Below are 19,521 nucleotides of genomic sequence, written 5' to 3'. Positions count from 1 at the left end.
AAGAAGGAAACCTTACCTTGACATTAGTTAAATATTAACCAGACAGACAAGGAGGAAGTGCTATTGCTAGGGAAAGAGCAAAGGATTCTTCTGCCCTGACCTTAGACATCTACAATGCAGTTGCTTAAGTGAGGGCTCTCTGTCTACAGTTGTTTGCAGTTAATGGAGAGAAATAGGCATTTTTAGGGTGTAATTGAGTTGGTTAGTTGAGGTAAGTTGTCCCCTGAAAATGCCTTTCTCTTCTCTAGTTTTAAAGGGAATCTAAACCTGTAGAGATGGCACTTAAGTGCAACATGTCTGTGTTTGAAGCCAGGTTAAAGTGCAGCTTCTTCAAGAGGAGGATTTTGTTTGTGGAACATAGCCCTTTTGCATGGCTTTGCAGGAATGAGCATAGTGTTCTTATGCTGTGTTATATGACATGAAAGCACTTCTGGCCCATGAAATCATCTGTCTGGCCCAGTATCCTATCTGTGATGGTGGCATGGGCCTAAATGCTAATGGAAAGAGTATTTGAAACATGTCAGGAGGGGTCTAATTCTTTCTGTTCCTGTGCTGTTCAAGGGCTGAATGCTGTTGAACTTTCAGAGTTGGAGCTGTATCCAAATTCGTCATCCTTAACAGACACCAGTGTACATTCTTCCACAAGGTTTTCTGTCAAATCTGTCTTCCTTAGTAGTGACTTAGTAGTGTACTATCTTCCAGTAGGTTTTTTGTGAATCGGTATGTACTATATAAGGCATGTCCTGGTTTAACTGTGCTTTGTAAACAAAGGACAAACAGCCTTCCTCTGGATTGCTTTAAATCTGCTTCTCTTTGGCTCAAAGTTTCTAAACTAGAAAGCTCAGCTACCATTAAACCCAGCCCTCCACATGAGTGTCCCAAATTCATTTATTTATTTATTTAGTGCCAGCTGCAGAGATGTCTTCTTTTGATATATGCCATGTTGGCTTGGCTGGTAGTTTTTAAATATCCCTTTCTTCCACCATGTCAGTGTTTTACTTACTGAATTCTAAATCCCTTGAATTATCTCTGTTCCTATCTTTGTTTATTTTCATATCTGATTTTTCTAATCACGAGAGTGTCAGTGCTGCCAAAACTAGCCTTCGTTTCAATGTTTAGAAATGTTTAGCGCTGCATGTTTTATCCATGTGTCAGCTTGGAAAGCTGCCAGCCTCATAGTCTGTGAAGGGGCATCTGTGTATCTCGTATACTTGGGACTGTATTCTGCTTTCACTGACGCCAGAGGATATTTTCCTATTGAGCCCAGTGACAGCAGCACTGTGTTAGAAGAAAGCAAAACACTTGCAGATCCTGGAACTGCATTTTTAAATAAGTGACATAAAGTCATCCGAAAATCCATCAAGTCAATCAGCGTTGGCATTTCCTGTTTGTTTTCCCTTCCAGGAGAAGAAGATTTTTCAGATTCCCTGGATGCATGCTGCAAGACATGGGTGGGATGTTGAAAAAGATGCTCCCTTATTTAGAAACTGGGCAATTCACACAGGTATTGGAACTCTCTTTTTGCAGGACAGATTTTCACTTGGTTTTCCCTTTTAGATTTATATTTTCCTTCTTTCATGTCTTTGTTTTTACTAACACAGAGAGTGAATTGAAGTTTCCAGATCTGTGGGAGGTTAAATGCTTTTTTCAAGGTCTGCAGTAATCTCCAGCTTTATTGAATGGCTGTAACTCATTTGCATTGAGAAGCACAGTAAAACTTAATTGATTTAAATGTTAACAAGATCGGGTTCAAAATCATTTGGAGTAGAGCATGCTCAGCACTTTGTAGACTCTGTCCCTTAGGCTTTTTATGTGCTTCAATAGATTTGAGCCAGACTTAATGAAGGTAAATGCTGTGCAAGCTTTTCCATGTTGTTGTAACGTTTCATCTGATCTGCAGTGCCCTAGGTCTTTCTTGGGCAGAAACTGTTAATCGTGTTCTGGAAACATGCTTGAGAATGAAATCACAACATTCACTTTCTCTTGCAACCTCAGCTGTTGTTTGAATGCCTGTCTTGACAACCAAAGGCCAACACCTTGAAGTTAACATACGCTGTTATTAGTTTATCTTAGGTTTTCAGTTACGCATCATGTATGCTTAACTCTCTTTTCTTGCTTAGGAAAATACCAGTCAGGAGTAGATAAACCAGACCCAAAGACATGGAAGGCAAACTTCCGGTGTGCTATGAACTCTCTGCCTGACATAGAAGAAGTGAAGGACAAAAGTATAAAGAAAGGAAACAATGCCTTCAGGGTGTACCGGATGCTGCCGTTATCCGAAAGACCTTCCAAAAAAGGTAGAGGAGAGAACTTGTGAGTGTGAAATTGGTGTTGGCTGCATTGCTACTATGGAGCCTGCATAATGTGCCAGTTTTACTTCTCCTACTGTAAAGTCAGACTTTTTCATCCAGATGTTCCCTGGAATTTAGGAACTTCTCCGAGAAAAATGGGCTGCATTCAGTTAAGGGAAAGAGCTGCTTTGAGAGAGATCGGCAATATAGGGTACTGGGCTGCATGAGTGGTGATAGTTCTGTTAAAGCCAATGGAGCTGTATTCAGATGCTAATTGCAGGTACAGTACTTGTTTGAATTTTGGGCTGCCAAGTAATTGCTGCCAAATGGCTGAAGTTTCCTTTGGGGCAGCTATAAAGCATAAACAGCTGAAGATTTGCAGAGTTACGAACACCCCTAGCTTAAATTGGGAATAATCTTTCTTGGAGGAGGTGTTAATACCAGTGCTGAACTAAAACATGGTTTGAGGAAGCTGAGAATACCACAAAGGAGCACTCCAATATATTTAATATTTGTGGCACTGCTTTCAAAATCACAGTCTGTGTGAGTGTGTGAGGTGTCCTAGTGAATGAAAGCAGCACAAAGCCATATCTGGTTGTTTCCTATCTCTCGTGAGATAACATGGCCTCCTTTGGTCAAGGAGAGTGATTGGGGCATATTAGAGATTGATACATTTCGTACCGTAAAACTCATTCAGAATATGATGGCAGACATTTTGCTATCTTTTTTGCAAGCAAGGATAGAAATAAACTTGGACTCTTTTCTTCTGAGCACTGAGAGTATGCTCTTAAGTGTAGCTGTGGCCTGCACTGAAAATCTGTTTCTGTAGGACATAAGAACCAAATTCAGCTGCCACTTGGAACTGGGAGTATAAACTCAGCATCTGGGTTTGCTATACAAGGAGCAAACTCAAAAGTTTGGCATCCTGGGGAACGCTTTATTAAACCACAGAGGCACTTCTTTAGGTAGGTAACCTAGGCCATGAAAAAACAGGAAGAAAGCTATGCTCTTTTCCCCCACAGCATGGTAGTGGTGAAATGGGAGACTGTTTAAATTCCCTAGATTTGGTTTAAGGTGATGGGTCTCCTACATGCCAGGAGGGAGCCTAAGCTCCAGCTCAGTCTAAGGAGTACTTGGTTTCTTGTTGAACAGAAGTATAAGCATTTTTTTTATTCTTGTTATTGGCTTTTCGAGTAGGAAATTGGCTTCCTTATTCCTCTGATATCTTCTAATGCCCTAGTTGAAAAGATAACCTACCGTCCAGATGTTGTACCTCTGCATGACGTTCCTCTAAAATCAAATTTGGTATAGCTCAATTTGCTGTGGTATATAACATTGTGGTATATAAAGCTCATCTTAATTTTAAGATGTGAAGGGAAATGAATAATTTTGGCATTTTGGGGGCAGAATCATAGTATGAAAAGAAGATCAATCTGAAAAAAGTGGAGTATTTCCTTTGAAACTGTTTTCTCTCTCTCATCTGTGCTGTGTTTTGTACATGCAGGCATATATCCATGAACCATAATCAGTCCCATTGTGGCAGATTCCTCTCATAGCTGTAAGAACCAGAACAGTTCATAATGAAAACTGAGATTCTGGATCTCTGTGTCATAGCAGTAGAAGATTCCACTGCAAATCCAGCTACTATGTAACTGACATCTTTTGGCCCTTGTATATCTTCTCATTTGTCTTTTCTACATGACGCGTAGCTAAATTTATGTATGAGTGAGGGCAAAAGAATTTGTCTGCAAACATTTTTAATTCTAAGCCCTATCTTGTAGTAGGGATGGCAGGAATTCCTGGGACACGTCTGTGCAAAGAGCGGGTTGAGCAGAGCTTTCATCAGCAACTCTGAGCTTCCACATTAGGGTCTCCTCAGGACGGAGCAGGGGCAGCAGTGCTGAGGTCTTAAAAGGCACAGGAAATTCGGTGAGGGCCGTATGCTCTGGGTTTTCTTCTGGATTCTCCAATCCAGCAGGAGTGCATAAATCACTTTGGGAGGAATATATATTATAATTTATGCCCCTCTGTTGTAACTATTTGCAAAAATGTGTGTCAAATTTCCTGTGATCTCCTCTCATTCATTAAATAAAAGAACAGTCTCCCTTTTCCTGTTGCTACGTACAGTGAGGATGTCTCAAGGGTGACAAGTTATATATTTGGATTTGTTTTCTTTGAGAATTTTCCTCCTCTTTCCTTCCCATTTAACAGTCCCTGGTTCGTTGTCACTCTTTTCATGTTTTTCACCTTGCTTTTTTTGACTGAAATTGCTTTCTTTGGCCCTTCAAAGATGGAACAAACCAAATTCAGCTCAAGGTGAATTTTGACTGCCCAGTCTTTAAAGCGGGTTTGAAGCTAAGCAAAAAGAGTTCTCCCTTTCCTAGGAGGTGCTGCTATTTTGAGTCACATTTGAAGGCTATTTCTTAGTGAATATAGAAGTCATGGAGGATGATTGACGGTATGGAGGGCTTTAAGAAATCTTCCTTCTGTTGTTGCAGGAAAAAAAACGAAGTCTGAGAAGGATGACAAGTTCAAACAAATTAAGGTAAGAAGCAGCTGTTTGGTAGTTTGAAAGCCTGTGAAAACTATCGATTGCCATTGGTTTTTTTTAATAGTCCCAGTAGTGTCTTATGGTGGGTATTTGCAAATCTCCCATGCCTTTGCTTTGGTTAAGTGGCTGCAGTTACTTTGGTGTAGTTTTGTTTTCTTTTAAAACGTGAAGCCTGTTAGAGCCACGGCTGACGTCATCAGTTGACACAGCCCTTGTGTTGCAATGCCTGGAGGTTGGAAAACTGGCAGCTTTGGCAATGTGTTTGCCATTTGTCTGTGTAAGTAGAAATACAGTAATAATGGAAGCAGTGCTTGAGAACAATAGAGGTACCTTTTGGAACAATTAGCTTTTTGTGCAGAAGGCATTGGAAATTCATTTTTGTTTAGAAAAGGGGGAGAAGTCTGTTAGGGCCTTATGTTCTGCTCATGCTTTGTAAGACAGGAAAGTTGTAAAGTTCATCAGCCAGCATGATATTTCTTCTTCTTCAGAACATGGACCCAAACTCACGTTTACTTTCCTGGCAAAACATGGTATTTCCTACGATTTGCAGTTACACTGATGCCTCTCTGCTATGGTCAGTGCAATGTACTAGTGGGATTTGGTCCAACATCAGTGTTTTCATAAAGCAGATTGCAAAGTTTCCAAGCTTTCAGGATTCACAGAAGTCTTTGTTCTTTCATTGAAACTGGGGATTTGAGTGCTGAAAGTGCAACCCATGGCAGCATGCAGCGGTGTCTGTAACAGAACAACGGCTCAGTGCTCTGCTGCTTGCTCATTAAGGACTGTGGCTTTCGTGTCTACTGAGGGCTGGGAAAATTCCTTTAGTAAAATCAAATTTGGAAGGCAAAAATCTCTTCTGGTGTTGGTGACTTGTATAATTGCATATCAGAATACTGCTTTATAAATTGTCTGTGATTTCAAATTGTCCATGAGCTACCAATTTTTAACCATTACATATGGATTATGCAGCTAAGTGTGATTGTTATCATGTGACTGATACCCGGGGATCCAGTAAACTCCTCAGGTTGGAGCTGGGCAGCACATGATGCCTTTCAAAGGCGGCTGCAGTACTTTGTTCTGCCCCTTCTTCATAACTTTTTTAGTCAAAATATTAAATACCTGAAAAACTGTGGAGTTACCTGCACAATCTTTCCCTCTTTATTCAAATGAATCTCATGAATGCTAGTTGCTGAGAGTATCACTGTGATGTCTGGGAGATTATTACGTGCAGCAGATGAGTTAATGCAAATGCACATTTTTGAACACTAAAAACTGCTTAAATTTCTTTGCTTGGTGATGTGAATTCTGAGCTGCCTGGTTTTTGTTAGAAGCTTTGCAGTTATCTTGAAAACCTCTGCTTAGTGAAATTGGGTGGGTGGCTGCTCCATGACCTGCCTGCTGACCTCTGTGGGGTATCACCAACAGAGGGAGAAGCTAAGGGTTAGAGAAAAGGGACTTGTAACAGCCTCACATGGAACTCCCCCATGTCACTGCTGGCAGACCCTGCACATGCCCAAATTCCTAATGGGACTGTTGATGTGAGTGAAGAGCGCTGCCAGACGCCACTGGTGAGACCTTGGTTCCTGCCTGCGTCTGGCAGGTGAGGCTGAACTTGAGCAGGATGCTCAGCCAGGACTCTTCCCTTCCCTGACCCTCGTGGTAATGTGAGAGCCTGCACCTAATCCCTGGTTAGGGGGCACATCTCCCACCTTGCAGATGTGTCTCCTTGTCAGTGCACTCTTGAGCATATGGGAAAGAGACCAGAAGTAGCTGAGTAGTCCAAGGAGACATGAATAGCTCTTTCCTTTGAAACAGAGGTGAAGGCTGAACTGCCTGTGTGAGATGTAATCTCTACCTTATGGTAAATGCATAATTTTGACCATGCAGCTCCCCACTGAGATAATTTTTAAGTCGAAGTGACACCTGTCCCCATCCTTTCAGCTTCCTCCAGGCATCCAGACACTGGAAAGTGGTATAACACCAACTATATTGATATCCATGTCCCTTTGTGGACCTGGCCCCATCACCCAGGTTTTAGGATGTACATTTGTTTCTGCAGCTGAAAAGGGCAGCTAAATAAACTGTGCTGTACTGAAGCCTCAGCAAAGCTGAGCAAGTTATGGTGCAAGCAGCGTTCCCATGGGGGCTGTTGTGTTTGCCGGGGCATTGCACAGCACCATGGCTCCAGTGTGGAGTCTTCATATGTCTGCAGTCAGTGAGCCTGGATGGATCAATAGCAGCTAATTTGATCTTTTCCTGCTTTCTGGGTCTTTGACATGTGGGCTGACACCACCATTGGTGTTCATTGGAAACCATGTGCCATTAGCACTGTAGCTGCCTTACGCTCCTCTCATGTGCAGAAAGGGGCCTGGGAACAGCCTGTGTGACTGCAATCTGGCCTTTCTGGAAGGCTGGGAAAGAATACGTGTGTACGAGTGACAGCTCTTAATGAGTGGGTCCTAGTCACTGCGTGTGGCATCCGAAAGCTGCATGTCATCCTGTCCTGTGTTCCTATGATAACCCTCATATGGTTAGTGCTGTGAAGGGCTAGCACCATGAGTCCTGAGGCTTGCCTTTGCCCTGCGCTTACTGAGGTGTTTTAGAATAGTGAATATGGGCATGCCAAAGCAACAGATCAAACTAGCAGTTCTGCGCCTCTCTGAAGATGTCATCAATGTGACAGCAATGCGGAACTTGGCTTTTAGTGACAGCACTGCCAGCCCAGAATGAGAGCTGAAGGCTTTAGACTTCTTACCTGATAACCTTGTATGGGTGTCAGTATCAGGGAGGAGACTGAGCATGTAGTTAGTTCTTTAAAAGTGTTTATAGCTTTTGCAAGAAATCCTGAGTTTGTGGAATTAACATTTTTTTTGGTGTCTAGTCTGAAGGGAGATTTTTCAGTTCCCTTTTGAATGTACCAGACCTAGATTATGCATCTTGTGGGCAGGTCAGTATATATAGAGCAGGTGGTGTTTTCCCAATGCTGTTGCCCTATGGTAATGTTTATGATGTGATCTAAAAAGCTGTATTTTGTGTAAACAATTTGATTCACTGCTCAGAAAAATTAAGGATAGAATTTATTAATTATTAAACTGAAGCTAGGGCTTCCTTTCAGAGAGTACTGAGAGATAGAGCGTGTTTGGAAGAGAATGAGGATGAAAATGAAATAGAATACATTTGAAAGCATTGTTTCTTCCTTGTTTGTTCTAAATGTCGATCTCCTGTAATAAATAGCACGCTAATTTCTTGCTCCCAGAAGACTTACTCTAAATCTGAAAATTAAAAATAGCTGGGGTTTTAAAGCTGAAGATTTGGAAGTAAACTCTGGCTGCTTCTCAGAGAACCAAATTACTTGTTCTGATACTTTGTCTAACAGGGAACAGTGGGAATGGGGCAGACAGAAGCAATTTGATTTATTACCATCTCTGAACAATGAGATGAACTTAGTCCAGGCTCCTAAAATAAATCAAACCTGACCCAACTGTACTGTTTTCATTCTAGCAAGAGCCAGTTGAATCATCTTTTGGGATTAATGGGCTAAATGATGTTACTTCTGACTATTTCCTGTCCTCCAGTATAAAAAACGAAGTTGACAGTACAGTGAACATTGTAGGTAAGTACTCCTATGTTTTGCTTTTCATATATGTTAAGCATACAGGTGAATTGAAAGACAAATACATGAAATAGGTAATGCCAGGAAAAAAAAGAACCAAAAAACTTTTGACTGTTTCAGACTCACCTTTCCAGCAGCACTGTGCACTTTGGAGGGAATCCCAGGTATAATCATGTCTGTGTATTCATTGTTAGCCTAAGCTGCACGAGGTCCTGCCTGCAGGCCAGCAGTGATGGCGAGCAGCACTACTGCAGCATGGCTGTTTCTCTGAGAGCAAAGCACATGGGAGCTTTTTCAGGTGGCTTTCCCTGACATCAGCTTTCTACACAGTATAGTTCTCTGCTGTGAAGAGCTAATACCCAGTGTCCATGGGGAGGTTATGCCAAAGCTGGGAAATGATTTTCCTTTCCTCAAAGAACAGTTTTATATAGGATTACATTTTGTTTGGGAGTTTAAACAAAAAGATGAAATAGAAGAACTTGGGTTTTTTTCTTAACACTGAGTTAATTCTTAACATTTCAGATCTAAGAAGAAAGATCAGTAAAGTCTGTATTTAGAAACAGGTGCATTAGGAATTAGATGTCATCTCAGAATGTGAATGATTGGCCCTTGGTAGAATAACTGGGTTGGTTTTGACAGCTCTTTTGGGGCTAAGGTTGTCACTGCAGTGAGGGCTCCTAGAAGTGTGACCCATATAGTATTTTCTCTGGAGTTCTACATATGAGAAAAAAAGTGTTTGAAAAATAAGTTGATCTTTTTGTGCAGATGGCAGTAACTGCATGTGCTGATGTCACAGGGCTCTGCGTTAAGTCATTCCCACAAATACTTCCGTGGTTGAGGAGTTCATGAATGTTTTTTTTTCTTTTCATGACAGTTTATTTAATTAGTTCTTTCTTTGTAAGAATGTTGGGACATGAATTTGTTCATAGTTACAGAGAGCTTTATAACTTGAAGGAATTACACTAAAATGAATTACATGCACTGACTGACTCAAATCCAGATCTGAAATACATGAAGGCTGTTATGCAGCCCCAAAGAGGAAACTTCCTACACTTTAGTTTTATTGTAAAACCTTCAAGTTAAACAGAGATCAATTAACAGCAGCCTTTGCCATGTACCTGTTGTTCCCAAAATCCACAAGCATACAAGAGAGTCATTATACTGGAGCAGCTCAGTTTTCTACAGAGCAGCATATCCTGAACTCTTCAATTTTAGTAAGAGATGAATCCATGTTGCACCTTAGAAAATCTCAGTAATTACAGAACAGAACCCAGATGGGGGGATATAAGAGTTCTTGAAAGGTCTAACATGGAAACCAAGAGAGGAGCAGAATTAATTGCCCCTGAAGGGTTTTTCTTTTTCTTGGGGCTCACAAGAGAGACCTCTACTTAGTGGCTTGTTGTTTTTTTTTTCCCTTTGCTCCTATGGATAGGCCCAGTATCCATTTTCAGGGGTATGACAGCAAGGATTGGGTGGATAACTGTGATCCAGAATTGTTTAATTAATGGTTAGGGAAGTGTGCTGCTTATCCAAACTGAAGAGAGAAGTCCTTATTTAGTACTCCAAGCCAGTATTTAATATAAACAGGGGAGAAAGGGTAAAATAGATATATTCTGCAGAAAGGACAGAAGTCAGCTGGAGGGGAGAAAAGACAAACAGCACCTGCACTGTTTCTGACGTACGTGCAGCTCAAAGGAGAGAGGTGGCTTATTGCCCAAACGAGCAGTATGTTTTGCTGCACTAAGCTTATCTCTTGGGGTGGGTAAGAATTCTCCAGGTATTGAGGAGAAAGATAAAACACTGCAGATGGCCTGCTCTTATCCTGAAAAGGTTGCACAATACTGGTTTCTTGTGGATAAAAATTAACTGTGTGTGTGTGCTTCTAACCCCCAGCACCACGATGTAAAGTAGATGTTTTCCAAACAAAATATCTGGAACAAAATGGTAATAGTTGTAGTGACTAAGCTGAAAAAAGGGCTATCAGATATGTATGTCATTTTCTGTATGTTGGAATTGTCTCATAGACTACACAGACGGGTCCAGGGAGTTTCCAGTAGTTGGCTGGCACTTCACTAAGCTTTTCCCTGGGAGAAAACCCTGTCACTTTTCTTTCTGAAAACACTGTGCTCTACCCTTGCCCAGAAGATAGAAGACAGGAGTGGATTGTGCATTCATGCATATTTATTTGAGTTCATCCAGAAAAAGATACTTCTGTCCTTTTTAAATTAATAATCAGAGTGCTTAGCTCACTTAACTGAAGAATTTCAAGATGTGCTGTGCTTCATTTACTACATTTTTCTTCATTGTGGGTTCTGGTAAAAAACAAACAAACAATCCCTCTGTCTGAATTTCTAATAATTCAGTGCCATATAGTTTGGTTAATTAACTGTTACTGTTCCTTGAGACATCCAGTATTGGCCACTTCTGGAATGACATGGCCAGTTGGGATGGGCTGCTGTTGCCTGAAAGGGTGTAACTTGTTGCTGCATAAAACTTAAAATAGGCATTTACTGCTGTGTAGTGTGTTTAAGACAGTTCACGGCGTGCAAATAAATCTGGACCAGTTCCTCTGGCGTAAAATCTTCCCAAACTGTTGTTGAAATTGGTAGGAATTTGTCTGCATGAAAATTGTTCCTTTTGATGCTTTATGGTGCAATAAAAATGGTGAAAGAATATTGATAGTCTTTCCCTTTCTCTCGGTCAGCTGTGGATTCAGGTTAGCCATTCCTCACCTGCTTGCTGTTCTGATCTGGTTAGTGGCATTTAGCTCAGTGCCAGATTAATGCAGTTGTCATGTGTTCGTATTGACCAAAAGGGGTGTTCTGTAGCACAGCTAGTGCCTGCAGAGCACTTTAGTGTGTTTGCAAAGCATCTATGGTACCTTTACTTTGTAGAAATAAAAATGTTTCTTTGGAATTAAACTTTCCTGGGATGGGGGATAGGAAAAACATGTCCATAACTAACCAGACAGTAGCTGTCAGTCATGGGCCACAGGGACTACAGAGTACAGGTTCAGCTATGATTTTCTACATTCCATCACTGACCTTGCAAGTATCAGTGAGAATAAGGATCTAATTGGAGAAATGTGGTTTTGGACACATCATGTATTATTTGGCTTTTCACTATATTTTACATGACTCTGAGGCCAGTTTTTTGTGTACCAGTTATGACTTATTTGCTCTCATGGTGCATAATCAATGTGGAAGCATCCAGATGCTATGGGATGTTGGCAGCTTGCTAGGTGAGGATGCTTTCCCAGATTAAGAGAGATTGCCATGGTCTTTGTGTCCTGGTAAGGAAAGAGTGTGGCTGTGGTGTTCCCTAGGAAAACATCAGGGCGTGTTGGGGTGGGATCAAGGGCATTTTGAGTGGGAGCCAGGAAGGAGTTAGATATTCTCAGTTGTCACAAGTGGAAAAGAAATTTCTGTGAAGGTGGTGGAAACTTAATAAATCACATAGTTTTCCTGTAGAAGTCCCACTGAAAGCAGATGGTAGACATGGAAGAAAGTGCTGAGACTGTATTAAAGACTCCAGTTCACTCAAATACCAAGCTTGTCCTTGAAGCATGCTCTTAGATTCAGCAGAGTTGACGTATTTTGAGTAATCAGTTTTTTTTCTTCAACTCCAAGTTGTAGGACAGCCGCACCTTGATGGCAGCAGTGAGGAGCAAGTGATAGTTGCCAATCCTCCAGATGTTTGCCAGGTAGTAGAGGTGACAACAGAAAGTGATGAGCAGCCTCTCAGCATGAGCCAGCTGTACCCCCTACAGATCTCCCCTGTCTCGTCCTATGCAGGTAAGCATGCCCATGTTTCTTTAAGTTGTTTTTAAGCAATGTTTGAAAGACACTGAACTTGCTAAGGAGTGCCAGGCCCAGAGGCAGGGGTCTCTGGGGAAAAGCGGGCTCTTTAAGGGCAGCTGGCACAGATATGGATTCAATAATGTCTGTTCTGCTGGCCTCTGTATTTTTAACTCAAAAACTCAGGGTCCTGTATAGTAATTTTACGTTGGGAAGCAGCTCAACAGAGCTGAGGGTGGAAATACAAGCTGCAGTTTTTAGCCTGTGACTAAAGGAAAAAGAACATTTTTAGATGCAATGTAGAGAGGCCTTTTCATCTTTTATTAGTGGGACATTTTCAGTGGTACAAGTGATACACTGCAAATATATTGTGCCTCCCCGACAGCCCGATCTTTTAAAGATAAAAGGTCATAATCTCTGCTGTATGTTTCCATGGTGCTTGGCATAGTGGATACAGAGTGCTAAAGGCTGCATTAATGATATGTAATGCAAATGTGAATCTGAAGGCCCTCGGGGGCTGGATCTGCCTTGTTACAAATAGTCTGCAGACCATAACAGCTATGTCGTGACTGATAAGAAGGGGTCTGTGGAAGTCTGGCTTCCAGTGTCTGTCTCCCATCTGGATTCTCTGATATCTAAAAAAAGGGTGAGACAACAAGCTTCCCCTTGAGTCAGGGTGCTAATGGTTTCTTGTTGTTATCTGACCCGTTATTTTCATAAAACTGGTAGGAAGTTAAGAGTCTTGGCCCTTATTTATCCCTTATCCAAGGCTGACAAGCTGTTCAGAAGCTGTTAGGGGAGAACAAACACAAATGTACACATAGGCATACCATAGAGTTCCTGCAATCATACAAGCCTTATTTCTATAGAAAGCAGGGCAAAACTGTGTTTAAAAGTAGAAAAAGTTTCGTATCCAACCCGTCCTTCCTTTTTTAATGTGTTGATAACTTGCAAGCTTCAGGAGACGGAGCCAAAAACAGAAATGTCATCTTTTTAGGCAAACTCGAGTATTGATTGTTCCCACTGCAATTTATTATTTTATACACGGTTTTGCCTTTGACTCATTATGCTGAATTACTTCCAGATGCATTTTTATAAAATATGTATGTAGGAATTTTTATCTTTGGGTCTGGGTGAATATTATGATGTTCTGTTGAATAGCCTCCAATGTTAGTCTCAAACGTTGATATACGGTCATGCTTCTCTGTGTGTTTAGTCTGTAATGGTCAGAGCATTTAAAAAGGCTTTGCAAAGCATAAGGAGGGGTGCTTTAATTTACTAGCGGTGGGAGACAGGGCCTTTGAAACATTTGTCCTTGTTCCAAATGCTTCTTGCAAAACTGTTCCTGGCTGTGTAAAAGCAACAATGGTGCTTTTTTTTGACCTCGGCTAAAGGGTCTAAGCTCTTGGAATGCAGACAGAAGTCGCCATCTAGGTCTGAAAGTCATTGTAATTGCTTGGGCTGTGACAATAGAGAGAGATGATCTGGTGACAGGAGAATCGCCCTGACATGAGCAAGTCCTGAGTTACCTTTCCAAAAGTCAATGTGGGAAATCTACATAAATGAAGAATGACTGAAGAACTTCTGCTATCCCCTTATGTTGTCTTAGTATCCTTGTGGATTTCAGCTTTCCTAACTTGTATCAGGACCTACTAAACCTTTACTAAGATAGCACAGGAGATGATTTCATGCCACCAACATGTCTTTGAATGCATCCTGAGACAGGATGAAGATCCTGGTTACCTTAGCTGGGGAGCCAGTAAGATGTGGTGTGCTGCTAGAATCTGTCCTGGGACAAGTCCATTTTAATATCTTCATCAGTGAGCAGAAAAGGTGGTGGAGTGCATGCTTGCAAAATTTATAGTAGACAGGGCATATAGAGAACACCATCAATATGCCTGAGGGCACGACCGTCATCTGGAAAGACATAGAGAAGCTGCAGGAGTGGGTCAACAGGAACCTTACGAGGTCAACAAAATCATAAAATGGTCTAGGTTGGAAAAGACCTTTGAGATCACCAGTTCCAACCAGTTCAGCAAGGACAGATGCAAAGCCCCGTGTCTGGGAAGAAAGAGCCCTTTGCAGTGATCCGGTCTGGGGCGAATGGGATTGGGAGCAGCTCTGCAGAAAGCAGGGTGGTAGTGAGCTGGACATGAGCCAGCACAACATCCAGGCTGCAGAGAAAGCCACAGCCTTCAAGAGCATGGCTAGTAGATCTAGGCAAGTGATCATCTCCCTCTACTCAGTGCTCAGTCACACTGCTTCCAGTGTATTGGGTCCAGTTTTGGAGTCCCTAGTCAAAGAAAGACACAAACAAACAGGAGCAAATGCAGGAAAAAGCTGCCAGGATGATGAGGGGTTGAAGCACTCATCCTCTGTGAGGAGATGCTGAGGGACAGGGCTTGTTCGGTCTGGTGAAGAGATGGTTTTGGTAACCTCGTGGCAGGCTGTCCACATCGACAGCAGTGTTACTGAGAAGGTAGAGCAAGGCTATTTCATGGTGGTGCATAACGAGAAGTAAAAGGCAGAAATTGAAGCAATAGAACTTGGTCCAACTGAACATAAGAAAATATGTCACTTTTTTCACCACAGGGTTTTTCAGAACCCTGACATTTATAGGTCATTCTCATGATGTTTCTAGCTTTATCTTGTTATACACAAAACCATATAGATATGGAGTCCTAAACCTGCCCTTGTGACTCTGCTGAGTACAGTTGCCTTCTCTGTCAGGTGCTTCCACTAAGTGGCAGGAAAGAGGATGACCATAACAGCTGCACAGGAGCACTCAGTTTAGCTCTTCTGAAATAACAACAAAAAAAGTAGCCGTAGGTATCAGCTGTCCTACATAAATCTGTTTTATTTCAAAAACACCTCTAGTTCCTTTCTGAGGTTACACAGGCAAATGATATTTCTGGCCTTTATGAGTTTCCTCATATTTCCATTGACGTCTATGAAATCCATTTTTTTTAGTACCAAGGCTGTTCTTGTCAACCTCATCTTGTTTGACACTGATTCAAATAACCTTCTTGATTCAAATGACCTCTCTAACTTTCCATACTGGAGTGGCTAGCTTCCATGGCTTTTCCTAACTATAGTGCTCTCTCTTGCTCAGCATTTTGTTATGTATAAACATCAAGGATGGATTCCTTTTCATCTACATCACTATTTTCTGTTGCCACATGCTTCTTCATGTCAAGGAATATCTGTTTCTTGTCTCTTGTGTGGATTCCTCCTATTGACTGTCTCTAGGGTCATTTCTCCTTTTGTACAGATTACTTTCTGCCTCTCCTTCCCCTTTCCCTTCCTCCCAGTCTAGTTTAATTAGCCAACTTTATCAAGTTGTCACATCTCTCTATACCTGCGCCAGTGAATGAGGAGCCCTGCAGAGTGTTAACTTCATAGCGCTTCACAGCTAGATCCTCTGCCTTGCTGCATGTTATGGCTGGGTCTCTGGAGTAGGCAAGGTGCCAGCTATGGAAGTTAATGGTGTTTAGCAGCTGAGCTGCCTGCTTACTTATTTCAGAAGGAGTAGAATGGGGGCAGGGCAATACTGACATAAGAGCAAAGTGTAACAGCAGTCATAAAGTGCAAGAACTGATAACGAAGTCTTGAGGTGGCAAACTGAGATAACAGTTCATGAAACATACCACACTTATCTCCTCCAGGGTGGTGGTGTTGATGGTTTTGCAGGGACATAAAAATAAGGATTTGCAGAGGACTTTGTTCATAACTGGCCTCAAGCTAGCAAGAGCAGGGAAGGGGAAGAGGGGGCATTCCCCATGGGCAGTAGTCTCTCTCTGCCCAGAAGCGTGAGCAGTAACACTGGCCTGCTTCTTCCACCTCTGCTGCAATCTATTTCAGAGTGTATCCAGATTAACCATGATAACCGCATGAATTTACTCCATAGTTCAATGGTGCTGTGTTGTCTGACCCTTAGATTGCTTTACAGGGGATACATAGTTTACTGTTCTTTTCTGATTGTTTGGCTTGACTCTGTTTGCTTGTACTTGCTTGAAGTGAATCATGCCTCTTGAGCTGGATTTTGCTACTGTAGATAAAATTACTCAGGTTTCATTTTTGCCTCTGTTTTACTTGACAGAAAGTGAAACGACCGACAGCGTTCCAAGCGATGAAGAAAATGCAGAGGTAAGTGTTTACTGGATTTTTAATGCTTTGGAGCAAAATTCCCAAGTAGTGTCCTGTGGTATTCTTTCCACTTCTTGATTTGCAGCTGTCTGCTAGTGGAGCATTCATGTTTAATAGCTGAGGGAGAAAGAAAAAGTAGGAAGCTTCTGGGGAGACAAATGTTGGGGTGATTTTCAAGCAGAACAGATATCTCTGCAAGTTCATTTTTCCTCATCTGTCGAAGCTACAAGGAGGTTGATTTTCATGAGAAGATACTCTGTAGAGCCATCAGCAGTGCCAGCTAATTTGTTAATATGGAGCAAACTATCAAACTTTGTCATGCGCGTGTGTGCTTGTGTACGCTGCATTGACGTTGCTGGGTAGCGAGTATTTTATCTCAGCTGAAAACATACTCGCTTTGTTCTCCTTAAATGGCATGTGAACTCATACAATTGGAGGAAATGCTTACACGTGTGATAGAAATACAACTTGAATGTTTGAGGTGTGTGAGGCCAAAAGCTTTCCTGAGCAGGCAAGACTGAGTTAGCACACAACAAGAGCTACCTTCTCTCTGCATGGTTATAATAGTGTTTATTCCTCTACCTTGAACCAGAGGAAAGTTCCTACTCCCATGAGCAGGCGGAAAATAAGCTGTCTGTGAGAGTTCATGTCACAAGGAAGAGAGAAAAGTGTGGAAATGCCCCAACTACTGCACCAGTGGTGGCTGAGGTGGGGGCTCCCCATCTCCCCAAACCCAGTGAGGACCCTCCTTTGACAGGATGTGCCACTGCAGTCTGTGTGATGGGGAAAGGACAGGATGCTTAACCCCTGTGATTGGTGGACATGCTACCAAGGGATTTTTTTGGCAGCCTTACCTCTGATGACAGAGATTTTGAGTCTCTGTGCCAGCTCTCCCCAGTAATGGAGGAGACTTCAGTTTGAAGCTCTTGAGGTTTAGGTCACCTGTGTCCAATTTTGTCAGTGGCATACTGTGTATAAGGTCTCTGTTTTCCATCAGAAGAATGGGCAGCATGTCTTGAGTGCTGGAGAGCCACCAGGGTTAAGATACAGGACTTATAAAGGGAGAACTGACAAAGAGCAAAGACATTCAAAGCCAGCTGCTGGTGACTCAGGCTTTTAGAGATGGGGCAACTCCTTTGCAGTTTGTGGATATTTCTGTTTTCGTCTTACTACTGGCAGCAGTTTGCAAAGCGCATTCACTCATGCAGTCTGTCTTCGTTCTTCTTCCCTCTTCATAGGGACGACTTCATTGGCAGAAGAAAAACATTGAAGGCAAACAGTATCTCAGCAATTTGGGAATGCGGAACACTTCTCATATGCTTCCCAGCATGGCTACTTTTGTAGCCAACAAGCCTGACCTCCAGGTCACCATCAAAGAAGAAAGCTGCCCGCTGCCTTACAACAGCTCTTGGCCCCCTTTCCCAGACATCCCTCTGCCACAAGTAGTGTCCACAGCCTCCACGAGCAGCAGCCGGCCAGACCGCGAGACACGGGCCAGCGTCATCAAGAAGACGTCAGACATCACCCAGTCAAGAGTCAAGAGCTGCTAAGCCTTTGACAGTGTGTTTTTTAGCTTTGTTTTGTTTGGTTTTGTATTTTATGTTTCTCTAGGAGAGGTTCAACCCTTGACGCACATTAGACAAATCTAAGGTAAAGAAAGCCTTGGCAATATAAAACATTGCTGTGTCTGACTCCAGTGCCGGAGTGTTTTTAACTCAGGACTCCAGCCGTCAGTGTGTACATCTGAACCCAGGTGGACTTGCAAGGTTGCTACGTAGGAAAATAGAACAAGAACTTTGGCCCACTTGCAGGTTTCAGTGTTTCATAAGAGGACCAACTGACCACAAGGGAAGTGGTGCTGCTGCGCTTCTTGCTGTCAAGGCTGTGATGGAACTGAAAGCCTCAGAATGGAAGAGAAAATGTGAACTAGCTGGAATATTTTTAAATAAAAGAAAAAAAATCTATTGTGAATATTGTACATAGTGCAGTACTAGCAACGTTGCAGTCTGCTTCTGCACCTTATTAAGAAAGCACTTACAAAAGGCCTTTTATTACCTTGCTCTTCTTAATGGCACATTGAAGGTCCCTCCCCACCTGTATTCTTTTCCAAGGCTATTCTTGCTAACGTGTCTTTAAAGAATAGTGGAAAGGAAAGAAAGTTAAAACTTCCCATGTGGATTTCATACATTTTAAGACTGCTTTTCTCGTGTTTGTTTTCTAATCTGCTATGCTTGAATGCCGCGTGGTACAATAGGGAAAAAAGAAACTATTACAGAGATGTTATGCAAATTCCCAGATTTAAGAAAAAAAAGAAGAAGAAGAATACTCTAATTCTAACCAGAGCAAGCTTTTTTATTTTTTATACAGGGGAATATTTTATTCAAAATAAAATTCTAAAGTGAATATAATTTTTTTTAATCTTTTCTACAGCAAATTTATAATTTTAAGATTCAATCCTTGGTTATCAGCAGTTATTACATCCTTGTGGCACATTTGTTTTTGTTTTTTTTAATTTTGTAAAGGTGAAATAGCTTTTATGAGCTCATGTAGCAATCAGATTATCCTGTGGATTGATAATAAATATGGTATATAGTTAAATTTTTAATAACCCTCTTGTTTGTCTCTCTTTTCTAATCTTTCAGAAGCCGCAGATGGCGTGGGTGTTTGATAGGTGGATATGAAGGCTCAGAGCGAACTATTAGCATGAGCTGCCTTTACAGTTTCTGCAGCGCTCATCTGATAGAGTGGGAAGTGCTCTGCTCGAGACATCTTGAGGTGGAAAGAGGAACTAGTGATTAATGGCACCCAGCTCAAGTTTGGCCTCACGTGCGCAGGTTGGGAACTGCAGAACCTCTCCTGGTGCTATTCCATGGTTTAGCTTTGAGGAAGGCATCTTATGGAAGGGAACCTGGGGGTGTTCATCTGCGGCCTTGTGTGGGCTCAGCTGAGCTCGCCCCATTCCTGGTAGATAACTGTTTAGTTTGCTCTCAGTTGACTTGTTTCAGTAGCAGTTTCTTATTAGTAGAATGAATCAGAAGTCAAGTGAATACTCGAAGCAAACATTCTCCATCTGTTGCATGATGGCAAATTCTGATTTCTCTGGTTTGGGTGAATCCTAGAATG

The 19,521-nt window shown here is 41.9% G+C and overlaps 1 protein-coding gene across 7 annotated transcripts in view; it reads left to right on the top strand.

Moving 5' to 3' along the window:
• Positions 1 to 19,001, top strand: part of IRF2 (interferon regulatory factor 2) — a 39,812-nt gene extending 20,811 nt beyond the window's left edge. For all 7 annotated transcript variants that reach the window (XM_072336373.1, XM_072336372.1, XM_072336369.1 and 4 more), the window contains 7 exons: positions 1,405 to 1,504; positions 2,121 to 2,297; positions 4,790 to 4,836; positions 8,344 to 8,455; positions 12,085 to 12,249; positions 16,352 to 16,398; positions 17,637 to 19,001. In XM_072336373.1, the coding sequence (XP_072192474.1) occupies positions 1,405 to 1,504; positions 2,121 to 2,297; positions 4,790 to 4,836; positions 8,344 to 8,455; positions 12,085 to 12,249; positions 16,352 to 16,398; positions 17,637 to 17,948 (960 nt within the window). In that variant the 3' untranslated portion in view covers positions 17,949 to 19,001. The remainder of the gene's footprint in view (positions 1 to 1,404; positions 1,505 to 2,120; positions 2,298 to 4,789; positions 4,837 to 8,343; positions 8,456 to 12,084; positions 12,250 to 16,351; positions 16,399 to 17,636) is intronic.
• Positions 19,002 to 19,521: the final 520 nt, after the last annotated feature.

The sequence above is a fragment of the Excalfactoria chinensis genome, chromosome 4 (assembly GCF_039878825.1).
Source record: "Excalfactoria chinensis isolate bCotChi1 chromosome 4, bCotChi1.hap2, whole genome shotgun sequence".
In the NCBI taxonomy this organism is placed as follows: Eukaryota; Metazoa; Chordata; class Aves; order Galliformes; family Phasianidae; genus Excalfactoria; species Excalfactoria chinensis.
Note: the sequence above shows the minus strand (reverse complement) of the source record. Positions and strands in the feature narration are given on the sequence as shown.